This window comes from Anomaloglossus baeobatrachus, chromosome 4, assembly GCF_048569485.1.
Source record: "Anomaloglossus baeobatrachus isolate aAnoBae1 chromosome 4, aAnoBae1.hap1, whole genome shotgun sequence".
Classification (NCBI taxonomy): domain Eukaryota; kingdom Metazoa; phylum Chordata; class Amphibia; order Anura; family Aromobatidae; genus Anomaloglossus; species Anomaloglossus baeobatrachus.
The window spans coordinates 373,440,636-373,456,742 of record NC_134356.1 but is presented as its reverse complement, the minus strand read 5'-3'; the positions used below and the strand labels follow the sequence as shown (position 1 = coordinate 373,456,742).

General features: G+C 48.6%; 1 protein-coding gene across 1 annotated transcript in view; it reads right to left on the bottom strand.

The window, feature by feature from the left end:
* The window catches only part of SLC26A5 (solute carrier family 26 member 5), a 134,742-nt gene that overhangs the window by 81,128 nt on the left and 37,507 nt on the right, over positions 1–16,107 (bottom strand). Inside the window, exons 6-9 of the mRNA XM_075345184.1 lie at positions 13,683–13,847; positions 11,464–11,616; positions 10,913–10,995; positions 8,581–8,728 (exon numbers count right to left, since the gene is read on the bottom strand). Coding sequence (XP_075201299.1) covers positions 8,581–8,728; positions 10,913–10,995; positions 11,464–11,616; positions 13,683–13,847 — 549 coding nt within the window. The remainder of the gene's footprint in view (positions 1–8,580; positions 8,729–10,912; positions 10,996–11,463; positions 11,617–13,682; positions 13,848–16,107) is intronic.

Here is a 16,107-nt window from a genome sequence, read left to right as displayed (position 1 = left end):
CCCCAGTGGGATCACTGGCTCACCAGTTTTAGTGCAAAAGCAAGAAGGAGGAAAGCCAATAACTGGTTTAAACAAATTCACTCCGAGTAACATCGGAGAACTGAAAACCGTTCAACATGAACAACATGTGTACCCGCAAACAAACCAAAAATCCCGAAGGACAACAGGGCGGGTGCTGGGTCTCCCAATAAGAGCTAGAAGAAAAGGAATTTACGGTAAGTAACAAAATTCCCTTCTTCTTCGGCGCTCTATTGGGAGACCCAGACGATTGGGACGTCCAAAAGCTGTCCCTGGGTGGGTAAAGAAATACCTCATGTTAGAGCTGCAAGACAGCCCTCCCCTACGGGGAGGCAACTGCCGCCTGCAGGACTCTTCTACCTAGGCTGGCGTCCGCCGAAGCATAGGTATGCACCTGATAATGTTTGGTGAAAGTGTGCAGACTCGACCAGGTAGCTGCCTGGCACACCTGTTGAGCCGTAGCCTGGTGTCGCAATGCCCAGGACGCACCCACGGCTCTGGTAGAATGGGCCTTCAGCCCTGATGGAACCTGAAGCCCCGCAGAACGGTAGGCTTCAAGAATTGGTTCTTTGATCCATCGAGCCAGGGTGGCCTTAGAAGCCTGCGACCCTTTGCGCTTACCAGCGACAAGGACAAAGAGTGCATCCGAACGGCGCAGGGGCGCTGTGCGGGAAATGTAGATTCTGAGTGCTCTCACCAGATCTAACAAATGTAAATCCTTCTCATACCGATGAACTGCATGAGGACAAAACGAAGGCAAAAAGATATCCTGATTAAGATGAAAAGAGGATACCACCTTCGGGAGAAACTCCTGAATGGGGCGCAGCACTACCTTGTCCTGGTGGAAGACCAGGAAGGGAGCCTTGGAAGACAACGCTGCTAGCTCAGACACTCTCCGAAGAGATGTGATCGCTACCAGAAAAGCCACTTTCTGTGATAGTCTAGAAAGTGAAACCTCCTTCAGAGGCTCGAAGGGCGGCTTCTGGAGGGCAACTAGTACCCTGTTCAGATCCCATGGATCTAACGGCCGCTTGTACGGGGGAACTATATGGCAAACCCCCTGTAGGAACGTGCGCACCTTAGAAAGTCGTGCTAGACGCTTCTGAAAAAAGACGGATAGCGCCGAGACTTGCCCTTTAAGGGAGCCGAGCGACAAACCTTTTTCTAACCCAGATTGGAGGAAAGAAAGAAGGGTAGGTAATGCAAATGGCCAGGGAGACACTCTCTGAGCAGAGCACCAGGATAAGAATATCCTCCACGTTCTGTGGTAGATCTTAGCAGACGTGGGCTTCCTAGCCTGTCTCATGGTGGCAACGACCCCTTGGGATAAGCCTGAAGACGCTAGGATCCAGGACTCAATGGCCACGCAGTCAGGTTGAGGGCCGCAGAATTCCGATGGAAAAACGGCCCTTGGGACAGTAAGTCTGGTCGGTCTGGTAGTGCCCACGGTTGGCCGACCGTGAGATGCCACAGATCCGGATACCACGCCCTCCTCGGCCAGTCTGGAGCGACGAGTATGACGCGGCTGCAGTCGGATCTGATCTTGCGTAGCACTCTGGGCAAGAGTGCCAGAGGTGGAAACACATAAGGGAGCCGGAACTGCGACCAATCTTGCACTAGGGCGTCTGCTGCTAGAGCTCTTTGATCGCGAGACCGTGCCATGAAGGTTGGGACCTTGTTGTTGTGCCGGGACGCCATTAGGTCGACGTCCGGCCTTCCCCATCGGCGACAGATTTCCTGAAACACGTCCGGGTGAAGGGACCATTCCCCTGCGTCCATGCCCTGGCGACTGAGGAAGTCTACTTCCCAGTTTTCTACGCCGGGGATGTGAACTGCGGATATGGTGGAGGCCGTGGCTTCCACCCACATCATAATGCGCCGGACTTCCTGGAAGGCTTGCCGACTGCGAGTCCCTCCTTGGTGATTGATGTATGCCACCGCTGTGGAGTTGTCCGATTGAATTCGGATCTGCTTCCCTTCCAGCCACTGCTGGAAGGCTAGTAGGGCAAGAAACACTGCTCTGATTTCCAGAACATTGATCTGAAGGCTGGACTCCTGCTGAGTCCACGTACCCTGAGCCCTGTGGTGGAGAAACACTGCTCCCCACCCTGACAGACTCGCGTCTGTCGTGACCACCGCCCAGGACGGTGGTAGGAAGGATCTTCCCTGTGATAATGAGGTGGAAAGGAGCCACCACTGCAGAGAGTCCTTGGCCGTCTGGGAAAGAGAGACTTTCCTGTCCAGGGATGTCGACTTCCCGTCCCATTGGCGGAGAATGTCCCATTGAAGTGGACGCAGATGAAACTGCGCAAACGGAACCGCCTCTATTGCCGCCACCATCTTCCCGAGGAAGTGCATGAGGCGTCTTAAGGAGTGCGACTGACTTTGAAGGAGAGCCTGCACCCCTGTCTGTAGTGACCGCTGCTTGCTCAGCGGAAGCTTCACTATCGCTGAGAGAGTATGAAACTCCATGCCAAGATACGTTAGTGATTGGGTCGGTGACAGATTTGACTTTGGGAAGTTGATGATCCACCCGAACGCCTGGAGAGTCTCCAGTGCAAAATTCAGGCTGAGTTGGCATGCCTCCTGAGAGGGTGCCTTGACCAGTAGATCGTCCAAGTAAGGGATCACAGAGTGTCCGTGAGAGTGCAAGACTGCTACCACTGCTGCCATGATCTTGGTGAACACCCGGGGGGCTGTCGCCAGACCAAATGGCAGAGCCACGAACTGAAGATGTTCGTCTCCTATCACGAAGCGCAGAAAGCGTTGGTGCTCCGTAGCAATCGGCACGTGGAGATAAGCATCTTTGATGTCTATTGATGCTAGGAAATCTCCTTGGGACATTGAGGCAATGACTGAGCGGAGGGATTCCATCCGGAACCGCCTGGCGTTCACATGCTTGTTGAGCAGTTTTAGGTCCAGAACAGGACGGAAGGAGCCGTCCTTTTTTGGAACCACAAAGAGATTGGAGTAAAATCCTCGCCCCCGTTCCAGAAGGGGGACAGGGATCACGACTCCTTCTGCTCTTAGAGAGTCCACCGCCTGCAGCAGGGCATCTGCTCGGTTGGGGTGTGGGGAGGTTCTGAAGAACCGAAGTGGAGGCCGAGAACTGAACTCGATTCTGTACCCGCGAGACAAAATGTCTGTTACCCACCGGTCTTTGACCTGTGACAGCCAAATGTCGCAAAAGCGGGAGAGCCTGCCACCGACCGAGGATGCGGAGGGAGGAGGCCGAAAGTCATGAGGTAGCCGCCTTGGAAGCGGTTCCTCCATTTGCTTTCCTGGGGCGTGAGTGAGCCCGCCAGGAATCTGAGCTCCCTTGTCCTTTCTGAGTCCCTTTGGACGAGGAGAATTGGGGCTTGCCCGAGCCTCGAAAGGACCGAAACCTCGACTGCCACTTTTTCTGTTGAGGTTTACTTGCTCTGGGCTGTGGCAAGGAAGAGTCCTTACCCTTGGACTGTTTTATGATTTCAGCCAATGGCTCACCAAACAGTCTGTCTCTAGATAATGGCAAGCTGGTTAAGCATTTTTTGGAACCAGCATCTGCTTTCCAGTCCTTTAACCATAAGGCTCTGCGCAAAACCACAGAATTGGCGGCCGCCATAGAGGTACGGCTCGTAGATTCTAGGACAGCATTGATAGCATAGGTCGCAAACGCAGACATTTGCGAAGTTAGGGACGCCACCTGTGGCACTGCTGGATGCATGATAGCATCCACCTGTGCTAAACCAGCTGAAATAGCTTGTAGTGCCCACACGGCCGCGAATGCTGGAGCAAACGACGCGCCGATAGCTTCATAGACAGATTTCAACCAAAGGTCCATCTGTCTGTCGTTGGCATCTTTAAGTGAAGAGCCATCCTCTACTGCGACTATGGATCTAGCCGCAAGCTTGGAAATTGGGGGATCCACCTTTGGGCACTGGGTCCAGCGTTTGGCCACTTCAGAGGGAAAAGGATAACGGGTATCCTTAGAACGTTTAGAGAAACGCTTGTCTGGATGAGCGTCGTGCTTCTGGATTGATTCTCTGAAGTCAGAGTGGTCCAAAAAAGCACTTAATTTACGCTTGGGATACAGGAAATGGAACTTCTCCTGCTGTGCAGCTGCCTCCTCTGCTGAAGGAGCTGGGGGAGAAATATCCAACAGTCTATTAATCGCCGATATAAGGTCATTAACCATGGCGTCACCATCAGGGGCATCCAGATTGAGAGGGGCCTCAGGATTAGAATCCTGATCACCGTCCTCAGTCTCATCACAGAGAGACTCTTCTCGCTGAGACCCTGAGCAGTGTGATGACGTCGAGGGTCTTTCCCAGCGAGCTCGCTTAGGCTGCCTGGGACTGTCATCTGAGTCAGAGACTTCAGCTTGTGATGCTTGAGACCCCCTTGAAGTACGGATTAGTTCCAACTGAGGGGGACCAGAGAGCATAGCCACAGCAGTGTCCATGGTCTGAGGAACTGGCCTGGCCTGCAAGGTCTCCAGGATTTTTGTCATAGCCTCAGACATTTTATCAGCAAACACTGCAAAGTCTGTCCCCGTCACCGGGGCAGGGTTCACAGGCGTCTCTGCCTGGGCTACCACCACAATAGGCTCTGGCTGACGAAGTGCCACTGGGACTGAACATTGCACACAATGTGAATCATTGGAGCCTGCCGGTAGATCAGCCCCACATGCAGTACAAACAGTGCACACAGCCCGTGCCTTGGCAGCCTTGCGTTTTGCGGATGACATGTTGCTGCCTCCTCAGAGCAGTACAGGGTGTCCAGCCAAGAAGCGACCTTACAGTGCAACTAAATATATATATGGTACCAAGAAAAAAGTACACTAATATATCACTGAGGCACTAGTGGGGCCAGCACTACTGTGCAGCTTACCGCCCGCTTAGGAGCGGTGTGTGGTCGCCAGAAATCCCTCTAGTCTGGGTCTCCCAGAGCCTGCTGCCCTTCCCCAGCCAGATCGCATGTGTAATGGCTGCCGGCGTCCTTGTGGAGAGGGGGGGCGGGCCCTGGGCGTACACCGACGAAGAGCGGGAAGTCTGCTTCCCCCTGTGCCTAGTGAGAGGGCTGGAGCATGTAAATAAAGCTCCAGCCCTCGGCGCTGCCATTGAGCAGCGTCTCTCCCCTACCCTGATTGACAGGGTGGGGGCGGGAACGAAGCGGCGCTAGGCCGCAGAAGCCGGGGGCTAAAGTTAGAAGCGCCGCCGCCGTAAAAGCGCGGTCGGCGCAAAGCCCCCGGCGCACCACAAGTCGCAGCTGCGCCGCCGCTCCAGGAGCGGTCGGCGCAGTAGTTCCCAACACACAACGTCACTCAGCAAAGCTGCAGTGACATAACCCCCAGCGTACAGCGCCACTGTCCCCGGCGCACTACAACGCTCAGCAAGCCCTGAGAGTGTCCGTGCCTGCCGGGGACACAGAGTACCTGAAAGTTGCAGGGCCTTGTCCCTGAACGGCACTCCCGCTCCCAATCCAGCAGGTTCTATGGGTCTGTGGATGGAGCCCGGCCCCAGGGCTTGGGGGCCGGCAAGATCCCACTTCCACAGAGCCCTCCAGGGGATGTGGAAGGAAAACAGCATGTGGGCTCCAGCCTCTGTACCAGCAATAGGTACCTCAACCTTACAAGCACCACCGCGGGTGAGAAGGGAGCATGCTGGGGGCCCTATATGGGCCCTCTTTTCTTCCATCCGATAGAGCCAGCAGCTACTGCTGACTACAAACAGTGGAGCTATGCGTGGATGTCTGACCTCCTTCGCACAAAGCAGAAAACTGGTGAGCCAGTGATCCCACTGGGGGTGTATAGCCAGAAGGGGAGGGGCCTTACACTTTTTAGTGTAATTGCTTTGTGTGGCCTCCGGAGGCAGTGCTATACACCCAATCGTCTGGGTCTCCCAATAGAGCGCCGAAGAAAACTGGTCTTTTACAGTAACTGTTCATTAAGATAACCGCTGAATAGAGAAGTTTCAGAAGTCTGGTTTTTGAAAGTGTCTGCCATGACAAGATATTAGGAACAGCAAGCAGAGATCTTAATTAAAAATGGTGAAGAATTGAAACGAAAAGTATGTTACAAAGATCCATGAATTGTCAATACAGGAGAATCAGACTATTAGGATATGTTCACACAGGGTTTTTTGGTAAGTTTTTTCCTGACCAAAACCTGATCTTGTGGCAGGAAATCTCATTTGAGTCATCTGCGTTTTTGATGCGTATTTGGTGCGTTTTTTCTACAAAATGTGTTGTATCAATGAAAAAACGTTGCAAAAACACAGCAAAGAATTGACATGCTCATTCTTTGAAATCTGCAGCAAAAACAGGTGTTTGACGAAACAGTCAGGAAAAAAAAATCAGGTGTTTGTGCATATGTGCATGAGATTTCAGAAATCTCAGACTTTGCTGGTACTGTAAAAAAGCAGCTTTTTATTAGTATGGATTTGCATAAAACCAAGGCAAATCTGCAGCTAAAAAATGCAACAAAAACTTACCAAAAAGCCCTGTGTGAGCATACCCTTAGTAGAACTTTTAACTTTTTTTAAAGTCAATATATTATTAAGATAGACAGAGTGAAAGCCAAAGTAAATTAATTAATTGACAAGTATAAAAATACCAGCTTTATAAAATACATGGAACTGCACAGGATAGGTGGTAAATAAATGATCATTGGGACCTCAACAATCACAAGAATTGGAATCCTGATGTCTCCTAGAATGGGTACTACGGTCTCATTTATCATCTACCCACTAAACAGATAGCGGAGCACAGTGCACTATATCCAGTGCACTATATCCGCTATATCCATCAGTTCCCCATAGATTCAGACGAGGGCCTTGGGATCCTTTGTCTTAAGATAGTATTGGTCCCAACCTTCACTCATTCATCATCTATCCAATGATGGGTGATAAAGGTTTGTGGATCTTGTTTTCTAAACTGTACCTGCGGGCTGCTCTTTTTATTTAAAGCAGTGCTCTAGTGTTTTCATTTGTTTTTTTTCAGTGCTAGAGTGATATATGAAATCTAGTACATAGTCTGCAGGCACTTATGTCATTGCTATGTTTAAAGCATATTTTTTTTAGCACTGCAGTGGAGAGTTTAATCTAAGGTTCCTGCCCTTACTCATCCTCCTGCATCTTCACCTTTTACCAATACCGCTCTAGTCTGGCGGCGCCAACTTATGACGGTTCAGAAGTCAGAAGACACGTTACAAGGTCTCAATGCAAGTCTATTAGAGCCAGAACGAGGCTCACATAGACTTAAGCCCCTTTCACACGTCAGTGATTCTGGTACGTTTGTGCTTTTTTTTTAAACGTACCAGAATCACTGACATACGCAGACCCATTATAATGAATGGGTCTGCTCCCACATCAGTGATTTTTCACTGCACGTGTCTCCGTGCGGCGTACCCGCGTGTGCGTGATTGCCGCACGGAGACATGTCCATTTTTTTCTGGCATCACTGATGTCCCACGGACCACGCAGTGGTGTGGTCCGTGAAACACGTGCCAGAAAAAAACGTGCATTTAAAATAATAAACATTTTAACTCACCCGGCGTCCAGCGATGTCCTCTGCAGACCGTTCTGCCTGCTGCTTCTAAGCCGGCTGATTACTGTCGCGCATCTTAATGATGCACGACACAGCCGACCCGGAAGCAGCTGATGCGGGGGGTCACCGCCGGCCGATGTTGCACTGCGGGAGGATTCAGCACCACGGAGAGCGGGAGCGGGCACAGGTGAGTTGATTGCTAAGTGCAATCACGGGCCACGGAGAACGGAGCCCGGATTGCACTTAGACAACCCACGTGTGCCGTGATTCACGGCACACGCAGGACATGTGCGTGTTTTACACGCCAGTGAAAAACGTCTGTGTTTTTCACTGACGTGTGAAACGGGCTTTACACTGAGTTGTGACCTGCAGCTCACTCCATGAAACACTGGAGCAGTCAGCAGGTCACAAACTGACAGACACTGACTGGAGCAGTGCTGATAATAGATGAAGATGCTGGAGAATAAGAATAGGGGCAGGTGACCTAGATTAGAAGCACCACTCTGGCGGTAAAATAAAAAAAATAAAAAAAAAGAAAACCCTGGAGTGGTTCTTTAATAATAATAAAAAAAAAAAAAAAAAAGAGAAGAAGGAGTGGCCAGTCCCAGATAGTGATTGTTTAAAATGTTATCCAAATACCAAAGGAAGTAACCCTAACACCCCCCTAAAATGGCCAGGCTTCATGGTAAAAGTCTGGCATGAACTTTGATGTTGTGCGATCCCAGCATGCAGCATGGTATCTCACAACCCTCCATGGCCCCTCTTTGCAAAAAAAAAAGTCATTGCATGCCAGGATCCCACAATCTGGAAGAAGTTATAGCAAAAGTCAGGGTTCTTACAGGAGACATTAGGGACCCTTCTGAGAACTTCTGTTAATAGATGATATTTAGAACAAAAGTACCAATCTGCAGCTCCCCACTCTTATTACATTGAAAGGACAGCTCCAGACTGGTTAGAGCTACTTTTTAAGGTCAAAATTCCCAACAGGTTCTCTTTAAACATAAACATATTTATACATTTTTCTTGTACACCCACCTGATTTCCACTAACTGCATATCCATGTTTAAGAGCAAATATTTTTGCCATTGAAATGGTCATGGAAAACCCAACAATTGCTATAGCCACCGAATCCACAAACACTGCAGAGAAAAGGCCAACATCTGGGAGATCTGGGGGTTTAAACCTACAAAATAAAAATGGTTTTTAAAAAGTTGATACATTTTCTCAAAAAGGCCAAAAACAAAATATTATGTGTGTATATGTATAGCTTTATATTTTATAGACTATTCAAAGAGGCTGGAGTGCTTGTAATGGCTAAATGGCGCATGGCCACCTTTACTCTCTTTGGTGAGATATCATTACAGTTGTATCTGTCCATTAGTAGAATGGGAGGTGGCTGATTAGCTGTACAATTGTACAGTAAGTAACTCTTAATAGAGCAAAGAGCAGATATGGGCCATGGAGGAGATAAGTGTGTTGTATTACAGGGCACTGTGCCAAATGTGTGCAATTATTGTAATATTAGTAACTACTCTGCAGGCACATAAGTGATGTTATATGGTCATTGCTATGTTTAAAGCGCACCACTACAGTGGTTTTTTTTGTGGGGTTTTGTTTTTTTTAGCACTGTAGTGGTGTGTTTAATCTAAAGTCACTGCCCTTAAGGCCCAGTCACACTAAACAACTTACCAGCGATCCCAACAACGATCAAACCTGATAGGGATTGCTGGTAAGTTGCTAGGAGGTTGCTGGTGAGATGTCACACTGCGACGCTCCAGCGATCCCACCAGCAACCTGACCTGGCAGGGATCGCTGGAGCGTGGCTACACAAGTTGCTGGTGAGCTCACCAGCAACCAGTGACCAGCCCCCAGCGCCACGTGGAAGATGCTGCGCTTGGTAGCTAAGGTAAATATCGGGTAAACAACCCGATATTTACCTTGGTTACCAGTGCACGCAGCTATACGTGCAAAGAGCAGGGAGCAGCACACAATGCTTAGCGCTGGCTCCTTGCTCTCCTAGTTACAGCACACATGGGGTTAATTACTCGATGTGTGCTGCAGCTACATGTGCACAGAGCAGGGAGCAGCGCACAATGCTTAGCGCTGGCTCCCTGCTCTCCTAGTTACAGCACACATGGGGTTAATTACCCGATGTGTGCTGCAGCTACATGTGCACAGAGCAGGGAGCAGCGCACACTGAGCGCTGGCTCCCTGCTCTCCTAGTTGCAGCACACATGGGGTTAATTACCTGATGTGTGCTGTAGCTACATGTGCACAGAGCAGGGAGCAGCGCACACTGCTTAGCGCTGGCTCCCTGCTCTCCTAGTTACAGCACACATCGGGTTAATTACCTGATGTGTGCTGCAGCTACATGTGCACAGAGCAGGAGGCGGCACTGACAGTGAGAGCGGAGGAGGCTGGTAACGAAGGTAAATACCAAGGACAGGGCTTCTTGGTTGCCCGATGTTTACATTGGTTACCAGCCTCCGCAGAAGCCGGCTCCTGCTGCCTGCACATTTAGTTGTTGCTGTCTCGCTGTCACACACAGCGATCTGTGCTTCACAGCGGGACAGCAACAACTAAAAAATGGCCCAGGACATTCAGCAACAACCAACGACCTCACAGCAGGGGCCAGGTTGTTGCTGGATGTCACACACAGCAACATCACTAGCAACATCGCTGCTACGTCACAAAAGTTGTTCGTTAGCAGCGATGTTGCTAGCGATGTTGCTTAGTGTGACGGGGCCTTTAGTAATGTACTCACTCTACGGATACTTCACCTTTTACCAACGCCTCTCTGGTCCCATGGCGCCATCTTGTGTTTGCAACTTCTGACTGGCCAGAAGTCATAAGTTACATCACAAGATCTCAATACAAGTCTATGAGAGCCAGAATGGGGCTCTCATAGAAATATATTGAGTTATGACCAATCGGCTTGCTCTGTGAAACACTGGACCTGCCGACAGGTCACAAAGTGCAGAAGACCGAAGGGAGCGATGGTGACAGAAGATGAAGACGGTGGCAGGCGAGTATGAGAGTAGAGTCAGGGAGCCTAGATTTAAAGCACCACTCTAGGGGTAAACCCCTCCCAAAAAAAACTGGTGGAGTGGTGCTTTAAGCACTCTCATGGATACATATGTATGAAAAGCACAAATTATAGGAGTTGTGTTATTTCCTTTACTGTAGGGGCATTGGTATATAGTGGGGACAGTCTGCAGCAAGTAATACAAGCAGCACTGAAAAGTTTGCTGTAACCTATTTCTCTGTGCTTCAAGAGCTGAACCCTGAACATTATTGTGACTTCCAAAAGACAGTTATCCTCTCCCGATAAAGACCTAAAATAATTTCACAGGCTGAGATGTCTTACCCAGTTGGGATAATTCCAACCACATCTACGTCATAGGATTTTTTAAAACTAAGGCCAGCTGAAATTCCAGTTGAGATTATAACCTTAAAATAATAGAGGGGGGAAAAAAATGAAACATTACAAGTCTATACATAGAGAATTCATTACAGTAATTTCACTCCATGTCAAGAACACTACCACAAGCATTGTTTGTTTTTATCCATGTCGTAGATCTAAGAATTCAAGAAATGTGTAGCCATTTCACTGCATAGGGATAGATGGCCAAAATAGCAGTGCCCGTATATGCGAGGGCAGTCTATTTTTCTAATCCTCTAATGGCACTTAGTATTTTTAGAAATCAGAGCAAAGAACTGAAAAGCAAAACATTGGTCACACGTGGCAATTGGTAAGAGAATATGCCTTTATTACATAGGTTTACATATAGCATGTCTAAAAAGAAATGTGGTCCCAAGAATTGCTCTGGGGACTTTATTTCCACTTAACATATATTACAATTCTGCTGTCCCAGGGAAACATTTTAATACAGATATTACATAAAGTCCAATACTTACAACAATTATCTCCATTGGAATAGGAACTGGCAATTTCTTTTTGAATCGATCATTAATTTCTTTAGCACCCAGAAGTAACACTATACATACAATCCCGGTAATCAACGTGGCGATATTTGTAGCTGTGATATTGGACAAAACTGCTATTAAACTCTGAAAAGATAAAGACAAATTACTGGCATCCAGACTCGGACCGGTGTAGGAATCTGTGTGTAGAGATAACTATGGCACTCCAATATTTGCAGTGAATAATAGCATTATTGGTGGGTCAGCACAGAAAAAATCCCTAAAAATTAAAACACACATCAAGAAATGGACAAGTCTAAAGGCCCCGTTACACGCAACGACATCGCTAACGAGATATCGCTGGGGTCACGGAATTCGTGATGCACATCCGGCCTCATTAGCGACGTCGTTTCATGTGACACCTACGAGCGACCGCTAACAATTCCAAAAACAGCAAGAATCGTTGATTGTTGACACGTCGTTCCTTTCCCAAATATCGTTGCTCTTTTTGAACGCAGGTTGTTAATCATTCCTGAGGCAGCACACATCGCTACGTGTGACACCCCGGGAACGACGAACAACAGCATTCCTGCGTCCTCCGGTGACGAGGTGGGAGTGACGTTAATGCGGCTGCTCTCCGCCCCTCCACTTCTATTGGTGGCCCGCTGTCAGACGTCGCTGTGACGCCCCATGAACCTCCTCCTTAAAAAAAAAAAAAAAAAAAAAAAAAAAAAAGAAGAGTTTGTTTGCCGGCCACAGCGACGTAGTTAGGAAGGTATGTGCGTGTGACGCGTACTAGCGATATTGTTCGCCAAGAGCAGCGATTTGCCTATGACGTACGCACGACGGGGGCGGGTGCGATCGCTAGCGACATCGCTAGCAATGTCGCAGCGTGTAAAGAAGCCTTAACACTTCTGCTCTCCCAGACCTTGCTCACATCCTCAGTATTTGTGGGAAGATGTCTTCCAATCATTACACCAGTCATCATCCAACAAAGATTGAGCCGGTCTATAAAGGCCGAAATAATCATGTTGGCTATTTTCTTGATGTGTCAATATATTTAAAGGAGTTGTCCAGGCTGTTCACAAAAGTCTGCAGTCACTCTGTAACTGCATACTTGTGAATCCTCATATTGTGCGTTGAAAGGATTTTCCGGTGCCAGCGTCGAGACCAATCGGTCATGTGACAGCATGTTTGCAATATGCATACTACTGGCCACATGCAGACTACAGGTGTGCGGCCTCGCTCAATTCACTTGTATTGCAAGTCTAGTTGGAATGTGGCTGTGAGTATGCATATCACATACTTGCAGCCACATGACCACTCTGTCTCACCAACAGGCACATGAGAAACATCAGAGAGCACACAGTGTGTTTCATGTGAGGATTCACAAGTCTGCAGTCACAGAGTGACTGCAGACCTTTGTGAAAATCCTGGACAACCCCTTTAAATTCTCATTGCTGACCTAACCATAGAGCTACTCTTTACTGTATCGAATGGAGTGCCACACCACAGTTGGGATCTGCATCCAACCACTGAACAGAGCTCATCCTACCACCATGTAGCAGAGCTCGTAAAGCTAACAACGCCCACACCACAGCACATGTGTGCATTGTCTATTCACAGGCAGCGGCTTAGAGCAGGGAGCTTGGTCTGACAACTACTCAGATGCAATGTAGTCTAGGCAGTGATTATATCATAGTGAAAAAACTTTCATTGTGTGGAAACAACAGCACAAAGATTAATAAGTGACAAATCCCTAATTTAAGTGTTTTAACTCCTGCATCATGCTGGCCTTATAACATAGCAAAAACCTGTTAAACATTCTAAGCATCAGATAAAGGAGATTAAAACCCAATGGAATAAAATAGTAGAAAAATAAATATGAAGTCACAACATAATGTATTCAAAGCTGTAATCTACACCCAAAAAACTACAGTGTAATTACATAACGTGAATAGTGATGAGCGAGTACTATGATACTCAGGTGCTTGCTACTCGAAACAAGCATATTGGAAGATCTTCTGGAAAACCGCTCAAGTTTCCCATTGACTTCCATTATATTCGGTACTCGAGTCGAACTCGTTTCGAGTACCAAGCACGGTAGTGTTTACTCATCACTAATCATGAACTGCAAATCGTCTATTCCTGTTATCAGAATATAATTATACTACAACATATCACAGTACAGAATAAGATGAAGTACAACTTACATATATGACTGCTAGAGGTTGTTTGTAACGATCAATAGTTATTCCCAAGAGGTATTTCAGCTGAGATGTGAAGACATGAACTGCTGCTGCTGTTGTGAATCCTCGCACCAAAGGTTCAGTCAGGTAGATAGCTACGAAGCCAAATCGAAGAATACCTAGTAACAGCTTGTGAAAAATACACGGCATATCAGTACATTTCTTGTACAGCCACATTTTCTATTGTGAATAGTTAATTTATGATGCAGTGATCGGCAAACCCGAACTGTTAAGTTCAGGGTCCATACCGAAGACATAGTGTTCGTGCACACGGTCCCGAACATGAGTTTTCCTGGGAAACCCATGTTACAGTTTGGGTCCAGGGGCTGTAAAAAAAAGCACATTATTAAAAAACATTACGATTATACTTACCAGTCCCACGACCATCCTGCAGACCCACTCAGTCGCGGTTTCATGGCAGCTTCTTCTTCCGGGTCCGATCATTAACTTCCAGCGGTATTCACTGCACTGCTCGTCACTTGGCAGTCTTCGGCTTTTTTCGGCCCAGTTCACGGTGACATCACGGTTCACCTGAGTCCATGGCTTAGCCCGTCTATACAGAGCAAGAGGCAGGGAGAGCAATGTCAGCTCTGCTTCATCGCTCTGTACAGACAAGCGTCTTCTATACAGATCGAACAGCAGGCCGACAGTGATAGTCAAAGTTCAATTGAGTCCATGGCTAAGGCATGGACTCAGGTAAACCCTGAAGTCACGACGAACATGGTCGAAAAAAGACGAAGACTGATGAGCAGTGCAGTGAATACCACCAGAAGTTAATGATCGGACCCGGAAGCAAAAGCGGCCGTTAGACAGCGGCAGAGCAGGTCTGCAGGAGGTGACACGGGACCTGTAAGTATAATGACAATGTTTATTATTAACTATATTTTTTTATTTTACAGCCCCCCCCCTGCCCCATCCCATAACTGTAAAGTGCAAGCTCGGGGTTCGGACGCAAGTTCTCATTATCTTCGCCCCCGAACTTGAAGTTTACAAAATGTTCAGGGGAGGCTCCCGATCATCGAGGGGGTTCGCCCATCACTATCTACAACTTAATTTCTTTGTCGCTCCATTGGGAGACCCAGACAATTGAGACCCAGACAATTAGTTTTATTTGGTGTATAGCTTATGCCTCCGGAGGTCACACAAAGCATTACACTTAAAAGTGTAAACCCCTCCCCTCTGCCTATACACCCCCCCGTGCATCACGGGCTCCTCAGTTTTATTGCTTTGTGGAAGGAGGCACACATCCACGCAAGCTCCACATTTTAGTCAGCAGCAGCGGCTGACTATATCGGATGGAAGAAAAGTGGGCCCATACAGGGCCCCCAGCATGCTCCCTTCTCACCCCACTCGGGTCGGCGGTGCTGTTAAGGTTGAGGTACCCATTGTGGGTACATAGGCAGGAGCCACATGCGGTTTTCCTTCCCCATCCCTTAGGGGCTCTGGGTGAAGTGGGATCCTGACCGGTCACCAGGCGCTGGGACCGCGCTCTCTCCGCAGCCCCTGGGGGAATCTGCTGGACAGGAGCCGGGTATCATCAGCGGGCTCGCTGTGAGATTCCCTCGACTTCATCTCACTGTTCAGGTTCTCAGCATGAGGACTCTCTGGAGGATGAAGCAGATGCGGCAGATCAGGACTCTGATCCTGACGCCGCGCTCAACCTTGATACGCCTGAAGGGGACGCCATAGTAAATGACCTTATAGCGTCAATCAATCAGGTGTTAGATCTTTCTCCTCCACCCCTTCCGATTGAGGAGTCAGCTTCTCAGCAGGAGAAATTTCATTTTAGGTTCCCAAACGTACACGGAGTGCGTTTCTTGATCACTCCGACTTCAAAGACGCAGTCCAGAAGCACCGAGCTTTTCCGGATAAGCGCTTTACTAAGCGACTTCATGACACACGTTATCCCTTCCCCCCTGACGTAGTCAAGGGTTGGGCCCAGTGTCCCAAGGTGGATCCTCCAGTCTCTAGACTGGCGGCCAGATCCATAGTTGCAGTGGCAGATGGTGCATCACTCAAGGATGCCACTGACAGGCAGATAGAGCTCCTGATGAAATCCATCTATGAGGCTATCGGCGCGTCATTTGCTCCGGCATTTGCTGCCGTATGGGCACTACAAGCTATCTCAGCTTGTCAGTCTGAGATTAATGCACTCACACGAGCCGCGACTCCGCAGGTTGTGTCATTAACCTCTCAGGCGTCGGCGTTTGCGTCCTACGCCATGAATGCGGTACTAGACTCTGAGCCGTACAGCGGTAGCATCCGCCAATTCGGTGGCAGTCCGCAGGGCCATGTAGCTACGTGAATGGAAGGCAGACTCTGCTTCCAAGAAGTTTTTAACCGGTTTGCCGTTTTCTGGCGACCGCCTGTTTGGCGAGCAATTGGATGA